A 17,448-nucleotide genomic window follows, 5' to 3' on the forward strand; every position below is an offset into this window, starting at 1 on the left:
ACACGCAGTGGCTCTGGTGTTTGCCGCCAATAGTGATACCTAGGCATGCAATGGTGGCCACGGTCAATGGGAGCTGGAGGTCACGAGCAATGCGCTACACGACTCTGAGATCTTCATGAGCCAATAGTACTACCTACCATTACCATCCAAAGGCAGAGATGCAGAGATTGGATTGACGATCAATGAAAATGGATAACCTCCAGCTGATCTGTGCCTGAAGCATACGAGGACTGTTCTGGCATTCTGCGGATCAGATCGGGGCTCTTTTACGAAGTACACTGGAGCACCATGAGTGGGAACAGTGGAAAGCTGTTTTGTTGCGTTTGTTCGCTACGTCCCAGGCGTCTCAGGATCGAGTAATGATCTCCGGCTTCTTTTGCCGTAGTCACTCTCGTTTGACAGCCGCCGAAACACCCACTGTGACATGATCTAACATTTCAAGCGGCGGCTGCCCAAGATTTGTGTGCCGGGGTGACACAGGCTACACCTGATTCTCCACGCGAGTTTTCCCTGCTTTGTTTGGATCGACGCAGAGAGTGTGTAGTGTGTGTGTTGGCGTTGGGAATTCCTCAGGCGCCTCCTCTTCTCACGATCCGCGGCGCTGTATTTGCATACTGTAGTTACTAGCGAACGCTCCAGCCTCCAACTTCGCCTTTCCCCGGGACCTGGACGAATTTCCTTCCACACGCAACCCACGCTCTCAGCGAAGTTGCGCAACTTTTCGATTCTTATGGAGAGCCAGTCTTGAAGTCATCGCAGCCGCGAAGTCCTCCCTCGCCATATACTTCCACTAGTCTCGGCGCCTTCCGAGGTTGGTTGAGAGAAAGTGAGATCCAGGGTGTGGGTGTGACATGGCCACCTCTACTGTCCTGTTACAAAGCGCAATCATGAGTCCGCCGCCGCCGCCGGAAGCGTACGCATCTGAAGCGGTGCTCGAGGCCTCCTCGTGTCCGTCGTGCGGCTACCATCTCCCTCGTCCGGCCGGTCTGTCGAACGACCCCGCCGAAGCTCATCGTCGCATCCTCGATCTCGAAGCGCAGGTCAGATTACTCAACGCAAAGGCCGCAGCGGCCGTGGACAAACTTGCAGACTATGAAGATGAGATACGATATCTCCGCGATGCCTATGGTCAGTCACAGCAGCAGCAGCAGCAGGGACAAGTTGGCAGTCCTCCTGCGGAAGGACCAGGGCCAGCGCTGAGCGGTCAACAAAAGCAACAACAGCAGCAGCAGCCGCCGCCGCAGCAATTGTCTCGTCTCGCGAGTCTGAGCGCCTTGTTTCCAGGCCGCAGGAAAGAGTCAAACTCAGGACAGCCACTGACACCTAACACGGCCACGTTCCCTCAGAACAACGTCACATACACCAATAGTGCCCTCTCCCCACCGAAGACGCCTCACTTATTACAAACAGCACAGTCGGATTCACAAGTCTTGACACTCTCGTCGCTGCAGTCATCGCTGGACGAAGAACGGTCGCTACGGCAACGCGCCGAGACGAATCTGTCAAACGCACAGAGCGAACTCGAAGAGCTGACGGCACAGCTGTTCGGGCAGGCAAACGAGATGGTTGCGACGGAGCGGAAAGCGCGCGCAAAGCTGGAGGAACGGGTAAAAGTGCTCGAGCAGAGAGATGTCGATAAGAGAAAGAGGCTGGAAAGGCTAGAGAAGGCAGTCACTCGGATCGAGCGGGTAAGAGCCATGGTTGGACCTTGAGGAATTCCTACGAGGGCAGTAGGTATGAACCTTTCGTGGGCAGCCAACCGAAATGGCGCCTCGAGGTTCTCGAAGATGTTCTGAGCAATTTCTGGCGATGGTGATTATGACTCAACTGACGATGTCCATATCACCACTTGCAAAGAAGGCGGTTGCTGGTTGCCTCGGTCGTTTCTCCGGCTAAGGCTCCTGTTGCAGACGGGCTGGCAAAGATTCCTGACAGGAGCAGCACCGACTTCAGACATTGGTAATCCTGTTGAACGGTGGCTTTCAATGCACACTCTACATGACGATCAGTGTGCGCAAAGAAGGAACTGGTCGATGCCTGCCATTTGCCTACCAAACCACAGCCTCTTGCATAAGGAGAAACAAATCTTGGACATTGCCGTGATCGCGAACATGGGTGGATGCCTTGAACAGCGTCAATAGTATACCGTGGTTACAGAAGCAGAGGCCAGGTATTTGGAGGGAGAACGTTGGATTCCAGGTGCTGGTTGGACAATACCAGCCATGGACGGCGCGCTGTACATAGACACAGCACGCGACGAACAGATCTACGACGGTGCAACTAGCTACTTGGCTTAGGACGATGTTATGTCTTGTCTGCATATTCAGATATATATACCTCTTTGATTGAAATGTACCCATTGAAACCGAGAGAATTTTGGGGGGAATGTCTTTTGAGAGATTCGGATCAATTCTATACAAAAACACATTTAAACATTTCGTGACCCTTGACCGGGCAGCGGATATCGCTGAAATAACACGGCGGACATATCTCGTAGGTTCCTTGGTCGTGACATTCGTCCTGCCGGCAACCTGGGTGTGTGGGCACGGACATCGTCAGCGTTTTCTGTGTCTCATCTGACTGAGGTTTCCAAAGGGCATTGGGAGTATTTGGGGGGGAGGGGGGGGAGGCATCAGTGGCGGCGTCACCGGTCAGCCAGCCCCTCGAGAGAGCAAAGGCGAGCAGAGCAAAATGATCACGACTTACTGAAGAAGAATTCATTCTTCCTATCTGGTCTTACACAGCGCTCGTTCGCGCACCTCCAAAGCGCCTTGCGTGTCTTGTCGACGTGGCGGATGTATTTCCACGCGTAGAACTTGACGAGCACGTGGCCATTGTCGAGGCAGTGTTCGCCCAGTTCGAAGCATTCGTCGCACAGGTCGAATGTGCCGCCTTTGCATTTCGAACAATCTGGGAAACACCCGGCGTACAGCGGTCAGCGGTCAGTGGTCGACGGTCAGCTGTGGGTGGGAAGTGGGCAGTGGAAAACGGACAGTTGGGCAGATAGATATATGATGCCAGCGACGCCGGACCATGTACAATCGACGAATGTTGTGTGCGTGTGTGCGTGTGGCATGAACTCACGGTAAAATGCGCCCTTGTCAATCCTGGCGTGGCAATCAGAGCACGTCGCCTGTCCGGTCGGCGCTTGACCCCTGGGCTGGTGCTTCTGGTACGGCGTGTCCTGGCTGTACGAGGCGAACTTGGCGCGAGGAAAGGCGTAGAAATTGTGCGTGTCGTCCCCGGGACAGGTACGCCCCGACTCGTAGCAGCGGATGCAGAGGGTGGTGGGAGTGGTCGTGCACGCCTGATTGTCCTTGGGCTTGCGGCATTCAAGACAGTCTGTTTGTAGTCAATGTGTGAATCAGCAACCGCCGGCCGCACAAACTACCCGTCGTCGGCTTGCCTTGTGAAGGCTATTAAAAGAATCTTTCGCATAAACAGGAGACGACGACGACGATAATGATGATAAAGAAGAACAGTGATGATGATACGTACCGTAATGCCAGCCTCGTGTGATTCTGGTGGAACAGGAAGAACAGCTCAGTTTCGATGGCCCGGCGATGTCTTTCATCAACTTTGTCATCCCGGACGGGAGGAGGTATCGGCCTGGTAATGCCGTCTGACGAGGTTGCAGAGTATGGCTTGGATCTCTGCACGCGGGAGCGCGTTCGTAGCATTCCAGGCACAGGTTGTACTCGTCGTCGGCCTGGGCGTCACTTCCCGGGCAATCGCAGCAGTCTAATAATATACACACAGAGAGACGAAGGTTAAAACGATGGCTATGAAGAGGCATTATACCTATCCGGGCGCATTGCCGTTGAGATGGGAGAGACCGGGGGGAAGAAAATAGAAATTACTTACGATAGAACTTCCCCTTGGAAACATTCGTCTCACATCGCGAACAGATTATGTCGGTCGCCCACGGTAGACTGTTGCACTTTATGTTGTGGTTGTATCTGGGCAGGATGCTTTCGTAGTCTAGACGCTCGCACACTTGCTGCACGACCTGCATGCTGAGTAAAGCCATGATCTGCTTCTCAACCAGCTGAGCCGACTCCGCGCCAGCTATCCATGCGGCGGCTCCTTCGTATGTCTGATCTGGAGTGAACCCAGACGATATGGCATGATGTGTCGATCCGAACAACGATTCAATCTGGTCTCGGAATCCTGAACCCCAGTTCTGTGCCGCGGATTGGATCTTCTCGTGCAGACTCTGGTGCCATTCGAGTGCACCGGCAGGCTCAGCTCCATGTTGTAGATGGAGTGCGGACTGGATGTGGCTGCCTGTACCAGTCTGTAGGGCGGGATCGGCGGCGTGCGCCACAGTCACATTGCCAGCATGTTGCAGACCTTGGGTGGCTGTCCCTGAATCTGGCTGGATCTGTCCTCCGCCGCTGAGCGTGTGCTCCGCATGTCCAAGGGGGACTGCCCCTGCAAGACCAAAGTCGACCCCCATGCCGACTGCAAGACACGTTATAGCCACGGAAGCAGGAATGATCCAGTCTCGATGGAGGAACGGTCTGAGTTCGATCCCACGATTGACGAGTTCGGCTTTGATGAATTTCAGCTTCTTCGCCGCGACGTACCACCTGCGAGCCGCCCATACGCAAATGCCCGCCGAGGCGCCGTGTGACGGTACGGCAAAGGCTGTGCCGCTGATTATCGAACACATGGACGAGTAGCAGATCCTCGTCTTCACGGCTTCTTGTTTCTTGAGCTGAGTGTCAGGATACTTGGCCAGACGTTGATCATAGTCGTTTGGGAAGTAGCAGAAATCGAGAAAGTAGTTCTTTGCCATTTGCCTCTTGGAGAGACCGGAACTGGACGTGGATGGACCAGAGTCATCGCGTCTGGAGGCGGCCGGGTTTGTGAGAGAAAGATCGGGTATCGAGTCAAATTTGATGTCCAGAGACGAAAGATCTCTTTCTAACCCATCGGAGGGGTTTTCCTTGCTGTCCTTGGCATGGCATATCTCCTCGTCGTCAGATACATATGGAGGAGGTGGCGTCAAGGGTCGCTCATCGGAATTGTCGATGTCGCCGGTAGTGAAGCGCCTGGATAGAGCTCTGATGGAGGGCATGGTAGACGTGAGGGAAGTTGAAGATCGGGTTGTTTCACCGTGCTAACCTGGCACCTGTGCAATTCTGTCTTTGGCCATGAGCACAAGCGAGAGATAGTCTCCCATTGTGTGTGTTCTGCTGATGAACCCAGGAGAGGCTCAATATAATTTCGCTTCTTGTGGTTTTTGGGCGTGAAGCACCTGACATGGGTTACTCATGCACGATGCAATTGGGAGATACGGAGCACCGCCCCAGGGTCTGGCCGAAGCACAAACCACATCCGTGTCGACGTGAGATGACGTTGCTCTGCATGGGACGATGGTCGAGATAGCCAAAGTCCAATAAAAGTGAGATACAACGGAGGCCGCTTGGCCCCAAACAGACAAGGCTGTGGGTGTGGAGGGGCAGCCAGCGCTGCTCAGGGTTCAGGATCGGCAAAGCCTGGTCTGCCCAGATAGATAATCTGATGCATCATCTCTCATCATCAGCACCGTCGCGAAGGACCTCAGCAGAACCGATTCCTGCCTCGCCATGAATACTCTGTGTTCTGCTGACCCTCTCTGACTGCGGAACGCGGGCCGAGGATTGCCAAATGAATGTTGTACGACACCACCGTAACTCATCCCCAGACCACGGATGTAAAATGTTGACAATCCTTGTCCGCATGCCTGATGAATAATAACATTTCTACGAGTACGAGTAGATCGAGCGAGGCTTCGGCGGGTATCAGGAGTCAGCCCGAATCACCACCTCGATCACGCTTTGTCGAGGTTGGTCTATACACGGAACCTGCCATGGCGCCGCCAGATAATCAACCGGCAAGCCACCAATGGCAGCCTGATCTTGTTTGTGGTATCGACTTTGGCATGACATGCACAGGCAAGTTGGTGCGCACAGTTCACAGCCCTGGTGGTGTCTAATGGTTACCCAAGGTGTCGCGTGGGCTCTCTTCAACGAGATGACGAGTGACTGGTCTCAGCTGAGGCAGATCCGACGATGGCCGGGCCAGAACAGCAGTCTCGAAAAAGTGCCTACCGAGCTCATCTACAACGGCAATACTGTCCAGCTATGGGGCGCCGAGTGCAAGACCCTGGCCACGCAGGACGAAAGGATCCGGACGAAAAGACTGTTCAAGAACGCCATGTCCGCTCGCGATGTCGGCGCTGCTTCCCATGGCCACGAAGTTGAGAATGCTCGACGATACTTCAAGGATTTTCTCACCCACGTGCATGCTCATATCGAGGCCTCGCTTGCCAAGCAGATCAATGACTTCAAAAGACTCCGAATCGAGTATGTCTTTAGCGTGCCAACAACGTGGAATCGTGACGCCGATACGTTGAACGAGGTCAAGCAAACCATCCGGGGAGTGGTTGGGAAAACACAGTACCGGAGAGGTATCATTGGCATGAGTGAAGCTGCGGCGTCTGCAGTAGAGACAGGACAGGACAGATTCAAGGTACCTTTGGGATGCTGTTTTTGAGTACATGGCTAATGATCGTGTCGTGAAGAAAGGGGACGTTGTACTGGTCTGCGATACTGGCGGAGGTACCGCTGTAAGCGTCACCCGGTATCATGTACTTGGACAAGACGAGGCAGCTGATGCTTTTTAGGATGTCAACATCTTCAAATTCGTGTCCTCGGAAAAAGAGGCTGCACGCATAAAGCCCCTAACGTATGACGAAGGTATGCACTGCATTGAACCTTGTTTCCTGAGGTTTATCCCCTGACATTCTCAATAGGTGCCCCTGCTGGAGCAGCAAGTATCGACCAGGCCGCTCTTGACTATATCATATCGAAGATGAGAAGTATCGAGAAGCTAGACAAGGACAGTGCCATCTGGGCCCTGGAGGCGGTCCAAGCAGGCTTTTCCAACATCAAGCATGACTACGGCAGGTCGAAACGAGAGGGATACTACCTCTTGCCTGTACCGGGTATGAGTGGCTCTCAGCCTCCCTCAGAGGACTTTGAGCTCGGAGGGAAAGGCTCGCAGGAGATTTGTTTCAAAATACACCCGTGAGTCTACACCACCTGCAGAGATAACCACGCCGGAATCCGATACTGATGATTCGACAGAAAACTGCTCGAAGAGTGGTTCAACTCTGCTGTCAACGACATTCTAGCTATAATCGACAGTCAACTAGAGGCATTGGCTCGGGAACACAAGGGGGAGAAAATCGTTTAAGTGCTTTGGGTGTCCTACAACTTGCAGCCCATATACTAACCTTCCCTGGCGCATTAGGACCGTGTCGTGTTGTCCGGAGGATTCGCGTGGAACGTCTACTATCAAGACCGGATGAAGGCATATTTCGGCAACAAGAAACGAGAAAAGCACAGGTCGATATCGCTTGACCTGGACATCCTCACGGCTCCTGAACCGTAAGCACTTTGACTTATTCCCCCCTTCCTTCTCGAGCATCCTTATTTTTCAGAATGAGTGTATGCTCCACCTGCGCGACGTTTTCTGACCCAAATGGACGCAAACAATAGTGAATTATCCGTCGTCCAAGGACTAGTACACAATAGGGTCCGAGAACTCAAGGGTCTGGGCCCTATATTCGAATCGGTCTGTTGCCCAGTGAGCTACGGCGTCGTCTTCGCGGAACGGTACAATGCCCTCAAACATTCGCGACAGGGAGACGTGCCCGAGATATCTGCACTGGATGGCAAGAAGTATATCCACGGACAGATTGACTGGATTATAAAAAAGGTATGTAGTGTATCATCATTATTATTATCAACATCATCGTCTTCGGCACCACCATCACCACCACCACCATCACCACCACCACCATCACCACCACCACCATCACCACCACCACCATCACCACCACCACCACCACCATCACCACCACTACTACTACCGCCAATCACTCCCATCAATCACTGGGTGTTCCAACTTAGCATAATGAACAACGACGCACTTTGAGCCACTGACTGACACTGTATCTACCCATATCTTCATTTATAGGGCGTCCCGATCCCCAGCAAAGGCATCAAACGCGAGTACGACATCGTTCTCAACGACAACGCCTCGAAGATGCTTCCCCGGTCCTTCCAGATCGTCACGACATCGCACCCGCGCGACCGCCTCCCTCCGAACATCAGCCACAGTGCCGTGAAGCCCGTGTGCGACATCACAATCGACCTAACCAAACTGAAGATAACAACCAAACAACAACACTCTACCAGCGGTTTCGGTGCGCGGGCCCTGTCGAATAGATTGAAACGATTACGGACCAATTCCAATTCCGCCCCTCCTGCTGCTGCTGCTGCTGGCGGTGGTGGTGCTGGCGCTGTTCCTCCCCCTCCTTCCTCTCCTCCCCCTCCTCCTCCTCCTCCTGCAATAGCGTCATCTTCATCATCTTCATCAAAAGAGACAAGTTTCGATTTATTTCTACTCATTGGCGCCTCAGACCTGCGCTTCGAGATCAAACCGAGAGGCGAACCGGATATCCTCGCCAGCTCGGAACATGACCAGATCGATGTCGTCTGGGCTCAAGACGACAACACCATTACCAGAACGTCTACGGCTGCGTCGACGAGAACGGATGATATGCTTTTGAAAAGGTCATGACTAGAACACTGACGCTATACTCTGTCCACTCCTCCCACTCCTCCTCAACTCCCCGGTGTCTTCCCGTCTATACCAGGATAAGACAATACCCACCACCTGGGCAATTTGGTGGTGAACATCTTCACGTCTTTGCGGCATCAAGGAGTCACGCCCAACGCCACGCTACAATACTATATAGTACAATGAATGGACAAGTCTTGGGTCATGCTTCATGCTTCATGCTTCATTCCTCATCATTCATCTTACAGTATATACATTAACGTGAGGTCGTAAGGACATAACATACCAAGTCAATAGTAGGTATGTAGGTGCGTAGACTTTCGTCTGACTAATATATCTAGCTTTCAGGGTTTCTTTCTCCATGGGCGTAGCAGCACCCAGACATGCCATTCCATTCTCTCATTCTCCGACCCACGCCACTAAATAGCCACATTCAACGAGCGCATCAGCAGTCTTTGTGTCGCCACGTCTTTATTCATAGGCTCGTCTCAGCACGCCGCCCAACTCGACACGCTTTACAACTGAATGAGGTCGACCTCGCTGAAATCAGGTGGTGCTCCGCTGTACACGCACCGGCCCTTAGAATCAAGTCCCTGTCTCACATTGCTGACCCAGATGTGAGAACTGAAGCGTCCCATGCGATGTACTTCGTCGTCACTAACACCGAGTTCATCGCGTGGGATCCAGATCACAGGCCGTCTCGCACGAAGTGCACTGTGTTGGAAAGCTCTCTGAACCAGGCGATCACGCTCCTCCGGGGTCAAATCTTCCAGTTCGTCACTCACGCCCGCAAACAGTGCATTGGCGAGTTCATTCCGTGCAGCTTGCTGCGCTTCGATGTCCTTTTCGTTTCCAGTGATTGGGTTGAAATTGTTCAACTTGTTCAAAACGTCTCGAGGAGGCGACACGCGGCGTTTGTGGGGTTTATGATCGTACGGTCCTTCTGATGGGGCTCGGCTCCGACTCTGCGAACGAGAATCCAACTCGCCACCAAAGTTCGATGCTCGTCGATTCGAAGCATTGTTTCGATCAGCCCATGATTTGCGCTTTTCCTTGGTTGACAGATTCCGTGACACCAGATACTTGGTGGTATTGGTCGCCTTGTGAGTTACAGCTTTGGCCATGCGAACGCCTCTACTCTCCTGGTCCAGGCTCAAAACAATTTCGGGATTCTGGTAGTCGCTGGGTTTGAGTTCCAATTGTTGTGTGCTTTGCCTCGTAAGCCGTGCTTCTCTGTCCGCCTTGATACGTTGAAGCTCGTACTCTTGCTCATGTCGATCTTCTTCCCGTTCCTGGCGCTCCTTACGCTCCAGCTGCTCTTCAAGAGTCTCGGCCTGGTTTTCATCTTCAATCAGTCCTTGCTTGTTTCGCATGATTCTGGCAAATTCCTGGTCCCTTCGAACTGCATCGTCTTCGAGTGTGATAGGAAGATACCGAAACAATGGGCTGAAGGCTTCGTTGAGAAGGATCTGGTACCCTGCTGTCAAGATAAGGATCACAATCATCCCGATTGCTTGTCCTCCGCAGGCGAGATTACCGGCCGCATCTCTGACCAAGAAAAACATGCCAATCAAAGCGATCTCCATCACGTACAAACCCACAAACGTGGTATTGATCGCATTCGGATACAGAAGACCACCGGTGTCGCGAGTAAATCTCGTCACGTACAGGGTGTTATAGCGGTATACGAACCAGAAAAGAGAGAAGGTGATGATGTTGAAAACCAGGATAAGTGGCGCAATTACTGAATAAATCAAGCCGATGCAGGCCAAGTTCGTGTACACCGGGAAAAAAGTACCCCACTGGACATCAGACAATTGTGTTTGCCGCTTGAACTTGGCCCGAGCTGTGCTGTCAAAGAGAGGAGCTAGGATAAACCACCCAATAAGTGATCCAACTTGCACCAGAGCTCCCGCACTCACCGACAGTGCCTGCAGGAGCATGTAGGAGAAGAAGTAGTTGCTTGCTTTGGGAATGTTAGTGCCTAGTAGCGTCGGGATATTCGTGAATCCATCGAAGCTGGTGAAGAGCGCGAAGAACTGTGTCAAGGCAGAGGCGATCGACACGACCAAGAACAATTGGACGAAAAGAAATGCAAAGTAGTAGCGCTGCACGGAGAGTTCGACCAACATCCCCGACTGAATTCCTTGTACCCTGCAAAGAAATCGAAGGATCAGAGGCAGCAGGAAGGTCAGCAGACCCAAAAGAGCGGGAGGAAGAACACCCTGAATCACACTCCTGAACCATGTAGGGATCTTGAGCACCCAGTGGAGCCAAGACCAAGACTTCGCTGCGACGTCGAGCTGCGAGAGCGCGGATGTAAAGGCGACTGGGATAGCCCAAAGAATGATCATCCCAGTGACGATGGTGATAATACCGCTAGTCCGAACATAGCGCTGCCACCATGGAATAGACATGTTGTCCCAAATGACATCGTTGGGATCAATTTCAACCATACGAGGTGCCATGTGCTTTGGAATGTGATGGCTGACAGTTTGACAAGCCATGTGGGCCGCTACCTGGTGGTTGAATTGAATGAACGCAGAATTCATCAGCGGAAATCGTTCTGGATGCGCCTGGTCATCTTCAATCTCGACGTTGAGCCTCGCTACTTCTTTGCGACAGTAGCGGATGGTGTCGACCTTTTCCCCCACCAGGGGTAGCGAAGGCATCCACTGCCAACCGAAAATTGGTAACCTCATGGTGTCGCGATCTTTTTCTTCCAGATATCGTCGCCAAACTGCGTCATCGGGATCGTGTTCGAAGTCCCGTTCGAAAGCAGATGGATAATCAACTGGTTCCTTTTCATCTGACCCTAGACCCACGGCCTTGAGTAGCTTCTCGAACTTGCCGATCGGCTTGTGAGGCTTGGTCCTCTCATCCCCCATTGTACTAGACTGGGAGATCGGACTGGACGGTAACTCGCCTTTGCCGACTCTTTCCACTGTTCGTCCGCGATTATCAGGTGGAAGCTGCCCTGACACTGATGCGTCATGAGCACCATGCGATTTTTGCTGATGCAAATCGTTCCGCGCATAGTCACCGAAGTTGGGTTTCTTTGGCTCCTCGGACGACTTTTCGCCAGAGGATCGGCCCGGGTCTGTCCCTGAAGCCACGAATCCATTCGTAGTGTTGATGGTGTCATTGACTCCTTTGTTCACGCCCCGAATGCCACCCATAATTCTATTTCCAATGGTATCTAAGCCATGCGTAACCGCCGTGATGCTTTCGCCCAACACAGGTATTGGTAGGGCGGGTTTCTTGCGGTTCAACTCCTCGTCTTCGGTTTCTTCTTCGTCGCTGGACGATAAGGACCGCTCATCGTTACCATCGAGGGCATCACGGAGATTGTGGCTAACTTGGTGAGGATTACCGGAGCTGACACCGTGACCGTGGGCAGCCTGATCACCAGCTTCATCCCTGATGGTGGTTCGAAGATTCTTTTCTCGTTTGGAAAGCTTTTTACCAGATTCCTTCTCGGCTTTCTTGACGTTTTCTTCGTTCTTCTTGAAACATTTTTTGATCAGATCCGTCTCAGCAGCTTCCAGTGTAGCAGCAAGCTGGTCTCTTTGTTTGATCTTGGCGCTCAATTCATCAAAATTCCTGTTGATCCAGATGTTTCTGAGACCGCCCGGGAACACGTCGTACAGTCCGTCAAGTGCTTCAACGGAGCACCATTTCTGGGGAATCGAGCTCACCAGAACGGTGGTAGCAGACGCCCGCAGTCGATGTTGAGGTGATGTCAGGTATGCTTGTCGCATCCGAATGTAGCACCGTAGTTCGTCATACGCAACGTAACAGACCCAGACTATGAGGGCCAAGGCAAGGAGCCAATGCGCCCAGTAACGTCCGGTGTGGTCGGGAGCCACATTTCCCCAAGCAAGCTGATCCAAACCAGTGACATTGGAGGAATTCTCGTGCCGTCCTGTCGCGAACCGTGCACCCCTCCCATCAACTACATTCAGAGGAACTAGGATAGGTAGTATGACCAGTGCCGCAGGTACGAAGATCTTGAGCAGTGTGCGAAGGTAACGGAGGAAGAAGTACGCGTCCAAACCGCATTTTTGCACGAATTCGGAATTCGAGGTGACGAAGACGGGTTTGATCCACTTCCACCAGCCTGGTGGTGTTGGTTTTGTCCGCTCTCTTTCTGGCACTAGGTATGTTCTCGGCTGGTATATGCGAGCAAATCGATCCTTAATGAGGAGGAAGAGGGCCACTTGAATGGCGAAGATGGCTATGGAGGTTATTAAGGAGGCAGCGAACTGGCTCGCAGTCTGTCCAGTCCTGGACTCGCTGGCGGTGGAGTTGCCACCCAAGTCGGACAAGGTTGAGTTGAGGGATGACATGGCGTATCAGTGAACAGGAGATACCATGATTATAGTTGATCGTGGATCTTGAAATAGGGTTCGACGCGTGGGAGGCTCGAGGGAATATCAGGCTGCGTCACTGGCTAAACGCTCAAACGAAGACAGGCAAAGCAGGCGACGAAAGGACGATTGTACTCATAGGAGAGTTGACGATGAGGATGGAAGAGGAGATAAGGACAACAAAGAATGCAAAGACAAGTTGGACAAGAGACTCCTTTGGCATGGTGGAGCGGTAGCAATCAAGATTTACCTCCCGATCGTCGACGTTCGACAATCTCAGGACAGGGAAGAAGAGTGACATGCAAAATGACGTGTGAGGCTCACACAGCCCCGATTTGCCTGCACAGTGCGCACCCCAGGTGTTCTATCGTCGAATCATCTGCGCCCACCGACGCTCCTCTCTGGCATTGTGGTCACCGATCCGTGGCCTAAACCGCCCATAGTTTAGGGAGCCTGTTTAGGTGCCTCTAGCGGGCTCCAGGGAGTTTTGCCGCGCGGTTGACAGGTTGTGTCTGGTCTTGTCTGGCAGGGCGGTCAAGATCCAGTCCCTGCTGGCCGCTGCCAACTTCTGAAGCACTTGGGGTCCTCGTACTCGTATCAGTACGATTGCCGCCAGACAAGGCGTCAACTTGAATTACAGTTTATGGGTAGACGGATTCGACACTCAAACATCCACCCAGACGCTTGTCCCTCCTCATCTACAATTCCTCCTACTGCATACGGCCTTCCCCATGTACGCCTAATCTCTCTTGATGTGCTCCACCGTTCGAGGGCGGCATCTGTAAACAGAGGCAAAGTTCAATTGTATCAGGAATCAGGACACCGTCTTTCTTCATTTGGGATACATTTTGACATCCACACTCTTTAGTCCCTTTGGCTCTATCTTTATTTCCATCCTCGACGAAACTACAGTAGGTTTCAGACTTCTGACTAGTTCTGGAACACAATCAACCAAGGGACTATCCTCATATCTCGGAAAGAATCTCTATGGCGTAGCTGCTTGCTAAGCTCCGAACCGATTCCCTGGCTTTTCAAGAGGATCGCAATCTGTTTGTAGGCAGAAGACTGATAGGATGCATGCGACCATGATAATGATCAAGGCGCCGCTGTCATGGCACCAGAATATCGCAGCCTCACATCAGCCAGTAACTGATACCCAAAGTTGGCACAAGCGCAAACCTTTGAGTGCAAATGAGCTACACTGAGTGCACAGCTTACAAGCCGTGAGATCTAGTCGGCCTCGGTGTGGGTGACCAGGCTGTGCAGTGTGCACTCTATGTTTCGTCGGGATTTATACATACCAAGCCGCTGGGTGTCCCCGCAGGAAGCTCTCAGGCTCAAATCCAAAGTGGGGACGGTCGGCGGCCTCCAGCAGCATAAAAACGCCGTGGTCATGAAACCGCTCCGAACTTGCAGGCCCAGTAAGGAGAATAACTCATAAGTTTCAAGGAAGCGAACTTCCTCGGTATGGGGTTTCTCAGACTGTCCCATCTGCGGCATGGGTCGCGACTTGGATACAATAAGTCGGAACACTCGTATGACGATTTGGGGGTGTAATGAACAACTCGCCAGCATCCTCCTATCCTCCCAATTTCAAAACCTAGCGGAAGTTTTGGTCCTCGGACGTATCCTCATTCGTCAGACCGTGATTATGTTGTCTGCGACATGGCACCTTCAAAGCGTATAGACAGGAATATTAATAATTTACAATGGCCAGATGACAGCTATACGCTCGTCGCTTATGCAAGGTACGGGGCGCCCGGGGCGGCAGCGGGGCCCCGGTCCAAGGACCTGAATGCCGGGTTTCGGTTTCTGCAAGGCCATCCTCAAGCTATAAGAGATGATGGCAGAAAGTCCGAATGAGGCTTGATCCCCCATTGGAGTCGACAAGAAGACACACACTCGTCTGGCAACATGGATCTTCTTGACAAAAAAAGCCTGAAAACGACCCGTGGTCTCAGCTACGCATACTACGTTCTGAAGGACCATCCGACCTCCTCTGCTCTTCCCACGATCCTCTTCCTTCGTGGCTTTCCGGACTCATCCTCTCTCTGGTTCGGCATTATCGAGCGAATCGCTCATCTACAGTACCCAATCATGGCTATCGAATATTAGGTATGGGCGACAGTGACAAACCCACCGATCCTCAACTATACAACTTCAAAGACCACTCAGCCGACCTGCAGGAAATCCTCGACAGGGAATCCGTCGGTAGAGTCGTCGTTGTAGGCCACGACGCCGGAGCCGTCGCTGCACAGCGGTTCTATCTTTTCCAGCCCAAGAATGTCGTCGGCATGATCTTGCTGAACGTCGCGTACAAGCATCCCAGCTATCAACCGTTCGACCTGCCCAAGCTGATACAGCTGATGAGACAGCTTTTTGGATACGACGCCTGGGCGTACTGGGACTACACATCCTCCGACCGAGCGGCTGGAATCATCAATAAGAACCCTGTGCTGATGTACGAGGCCTTGCATGGCGATCGCCCAGATTGGATGAAGACCGTCCTGGGCAATTTTGGTGCGCTGGAAGCCTACACAAAGGGTGAAATGGAGAGGGTCCCTGTCAAAGCGTATGCCAAACCCGGCCAGGAGGAGTGGGTGGAGCACGTCAAGCGACACGGGATTGATTCACAGCTATGTTGATACCGTGCGACCGTTCAGAATGTTCAGTCAAAGGTCGAGAACGAGATACCTCCGGAACGACTGAAGATGAATTTCCCCGTCATGTTCATCGCGTGCACCGATGACGCCGCCTGCAGGGCCGAGATGATGAAACCTGCCGTCGCGGCCGGTCTTTTGCCGGATTTGGAGACGAATTGGCTGAACTGTGGACACTGGAGTCCTTTAGAGAGGCCGGGGGAGATTTCTGGGATGATAATATCATACATGTCACGACACTTTAGTGCTGCATGATATTATGGATACCCGGGGGTAATGAGGGATCACATAGACTGGATATTCTGCTATGTATTTGCCGAGGTATCTATCATTTTAGGCCGCCTGAGCATCGCGGGGCCCCGGAAAGTGAAAAGAGGGATAATCAAGCAAACTTGAACTTCCTAACACCTTACAGTACCTACTCACATCCTCTCTTCGCAGTATCCATTCATCTATCCCGTGATCACTGATCGCTGACCCATGTGCCGTTGACTTTTCTTACCGTCGAATCAATCATGACCCAACCCCCATCGACACCCCCTGTGGTGGTCTCGACCACTCCGACGGGTATCACGACCATAATTATTTCCCGGCCTCATCGTCGCAATGCTGTGAACCCGTCAACTGCCCAAGACCTGTATTCGGCCTTTATCGATTTTGAGAATGATTCTTCGCAAAAAGTCGCCATTCTCACGGGCTCCGACGGCTATTTCTGTGCCGGGGCCGACCTCGTCGATCTGACTCTTGAGCAGAAGCGGAAGCAGGAACAGAAACAGAAACAGAATGCGATGGCCAGTCTGACCACCACCACCACCACTTCTTCTTCTTCCTCCAGAGATTCCTGGAACAACATGCCGGTAGAGAATCGTAACCGTGGACCGATGGGACCTTCACGGCTGCAGGTCAAGAAACCCGTCATTGCGGCGGTCGCTGGTCACGCCGTTGCTGGTGGACTGGAGCTCAGTCTCCTGGCTGACATGCGCGTCGTCGAAGAGGACGCCATATTCGGAGTGTACTGCCGGCGGTGGGGCGTGCCTTTGATCGATGGCGGAACCGTTCGTCTCCAGGCGGTCGTCGGCCTGGGTCGTGCTCTCGACATGATCCTGACCGGGCGGCCCGTCACGGCTCAAGAGGCCCTGGCCATGGGTCTTGCCAACAGGGTGGTCCCGCGCGGCAAGGCTTTGGAAGAGGCCACCAAGTTAGCGCAGGAGCTTTTGAGGTTCCCGAACGGGTGCATGAACGCGGACAGGAACTCGTGCTACTACGCCGCCTACGACGCGTCGAGTTTTGAGGATGCCCTGAAGAACGAGTTCGACAACGGTACGAGGGTGCTGGAGACTGAGAGTTTCAAAGGCGCCGCCAGATTCGCGGGAGGTCTGGGAAGACACGGGGGCTTTTCCAAGTTATGACTTTTGGATAGATCAACATCCATCATATGTATGTGAATTAATGCGTGCCAAAAGATATTTTCGCATCGACACCGTGTGCCATCACAACTTAGCATTGGAATACACTAGGTAGTTAGTAGTCGTGGTCCTCTCAAAGTGCGGTCTCTTTGTTGGCCAAAAGAGGGTGTTATGACAAAACAAGGTGGTCAAGCTGGTCCAGACGAGCACGGACCGGTCGCGATGGAGTGAAAGGGAAATGATAGACAGTTACTTTAGTCTGTCTGCTCACCGCTCTCATGTCAGGCTGTAGTTACGAGCCACCACGTTGTCAACCATGTATGAGCCGCCATGCTCAGAGAGGAAATTGCCGGTGGTTGCCTCGCCATATGCGAC

The 17,448-nt window shown here is 52.7% G+C and overlaps 8 protein-coding genes across 8 annotated transcripts; 6 read left to right on the forward strand and 2 right to left on the reverse strand.

Moving 5' to 3' along the window:
- Positions 1-887: 887 nt before the first annotated feature.
- PV08_01793 (uncharacterized protein) lies at positions 888-1,712 on the forward strand (the record flags this gene model as incomplete). Its single annotated transcript, XM_016376153.1, has 1 exon — positions 888-1,712. The coding sequence occupies one exon, from the start codon at positions 888-890 to the stop codon at positions 1,710-1,712; it is 825 nt and encodes a 274-aa protein (XP_016241429.1).
- A 983-nt stretch (positions 1,713-2,695) lies between these two features.
- PV08_01794 (uncharacterized protein) lies at positions 2,696-5,083 on the reverse strand (the record flags this gene model as incomplete). Its single annotated transcript, XM_016376154.1, has 3 exons — positions 2,696-2,910; positions 3,085-3,342; positions 3,865-5,083. The coding sequence occupies 3 exons, from the start codon at positions 5,081-5,083 to the stop codon at positions 2,696-2,698; spliced, it is 1,692 nt and encodes a 563-aa protein (XP_016241430.1).
- A 938-nt stretch (positions 5,084-6,021) lies between these two features.
- On the forward strand, positions 6,022-7,245 carry PV08_01795 (uncharacterized protein; the record flags this gene model as incomplete). Its single annotated transcript, XM_016376155.1, has 5 exons — positions 6,022-6,519; positions 6,572-6,616; positions 6,674-6,746; positions 6,803-7,076; positions 7,137-7,245. 5 exons carry the CDS (start codon positions 6,022-6,024, stop codon positions 7,243-7,245), a joined length of 999 nt encoding a protein of 332 aa, XP_016241431.1.
- Positions 7,246-7,533: 288 nt separating this feature from the next.
- On the forward strand, positions 7,534-8,637 carry PV08_01796 (uncharacterized protein; the record flags this gene model as incomplete). Its single annotated transcript, XM_016376156.1, has 2 exons — positions 7,534-7,770; positions 8,032-8,637. The coding sequence occupies 2 exons, from the start codon at positions 7,534-7,536 to the stop codon at positions 8,635-8,637; spliced, it is 843 nt and encodes a 280-aa protein (XP_016241432.1).
- A 515-nt stretch (positions 8,638-9,152) lies between these two features.
- PV08_01797 (uncharacterized protein) lies at positions 9,153-12,986 on the reverse strand (the record flags this gene model as incomplete). The annotated part of the gene is made up of 1 exon (XM_016376157.1): positions 9,153-12,986. One exon carries the CDS (start codon positions 12,984-12,986, stop codon positions 9,153-9,155), a length of 3,834 nt encoding a protein of 1,277 aa, XP_016241433.1.
- A 1,935-nt stretch (positions 12,987-14,921) lies between these two features.
- On the forward strand, positions 14,922-15,122 carry PV08_01798 (uncharacterized protein; the record flags this gene model as incomplete). Its single annotated transcript, XM_016376158.1, has 1 exon — positions 14,922-15,122. The coding sequence occupies one exon, from the start codon at positions 14,922-14,924 to the stop codon at positions 15,120-15,122; it is 201 nt and encodes a 66-aa protein (XP_016241434.1).
- Positions 15,123-15,124: 2 nt separating this feature from the next.
- PV08_01799 (uncharacterized protein) lies at positions 15,125-15,922 on the forward strand (the record flags this gene model as incomplete). The annotated part of the gene is made up of 2 exons (XM_016376159.1): positions 15,125-15,616; positions 15,671-15,922. The coding sequence occupies 2 exons, from the start codon at positions 15,125-15,127 to the stop codon at positions 15,920-15,922; spliced, it is 744 nt and encodes a 247-aa protein (XP_016241435.1).
- A 260-nt stretch (positions 15,923-16,182) lies between these two features.
- Positions 16,183-17,076, forward strand: PV08_01800 (uncharacterized protein; the record flags this gene model as incomplete). Its single annotated transcript, XM_016376160.1, has 1 exon — positions 16,183-17,076. One exon carries the CDS (start codon positions 16,183-16,185, stop codon positions 17,074-17,076), a length of 894 nt encoding a protein of 297 aa, XP_016241436.1.
- Between the last annotated feature and the right edge of the window lie 372 nt (positions 17,077-17,448).

This window comes from Exophiala spinifera, assembly GCF_000836115.1.
Source record: "Exophiala spinifera strain CBS 89968 unplaced genomic scaffold supercont1.1, whole genome shotgun sequence".
NCBI classification, from domain to species: Eukaryota; Fungi; Ascomycota; class Eurotiomycetes; order Chaetothyriales; family Herpotrichiellaceae; genus Exophiala; species Exophiala spinifera.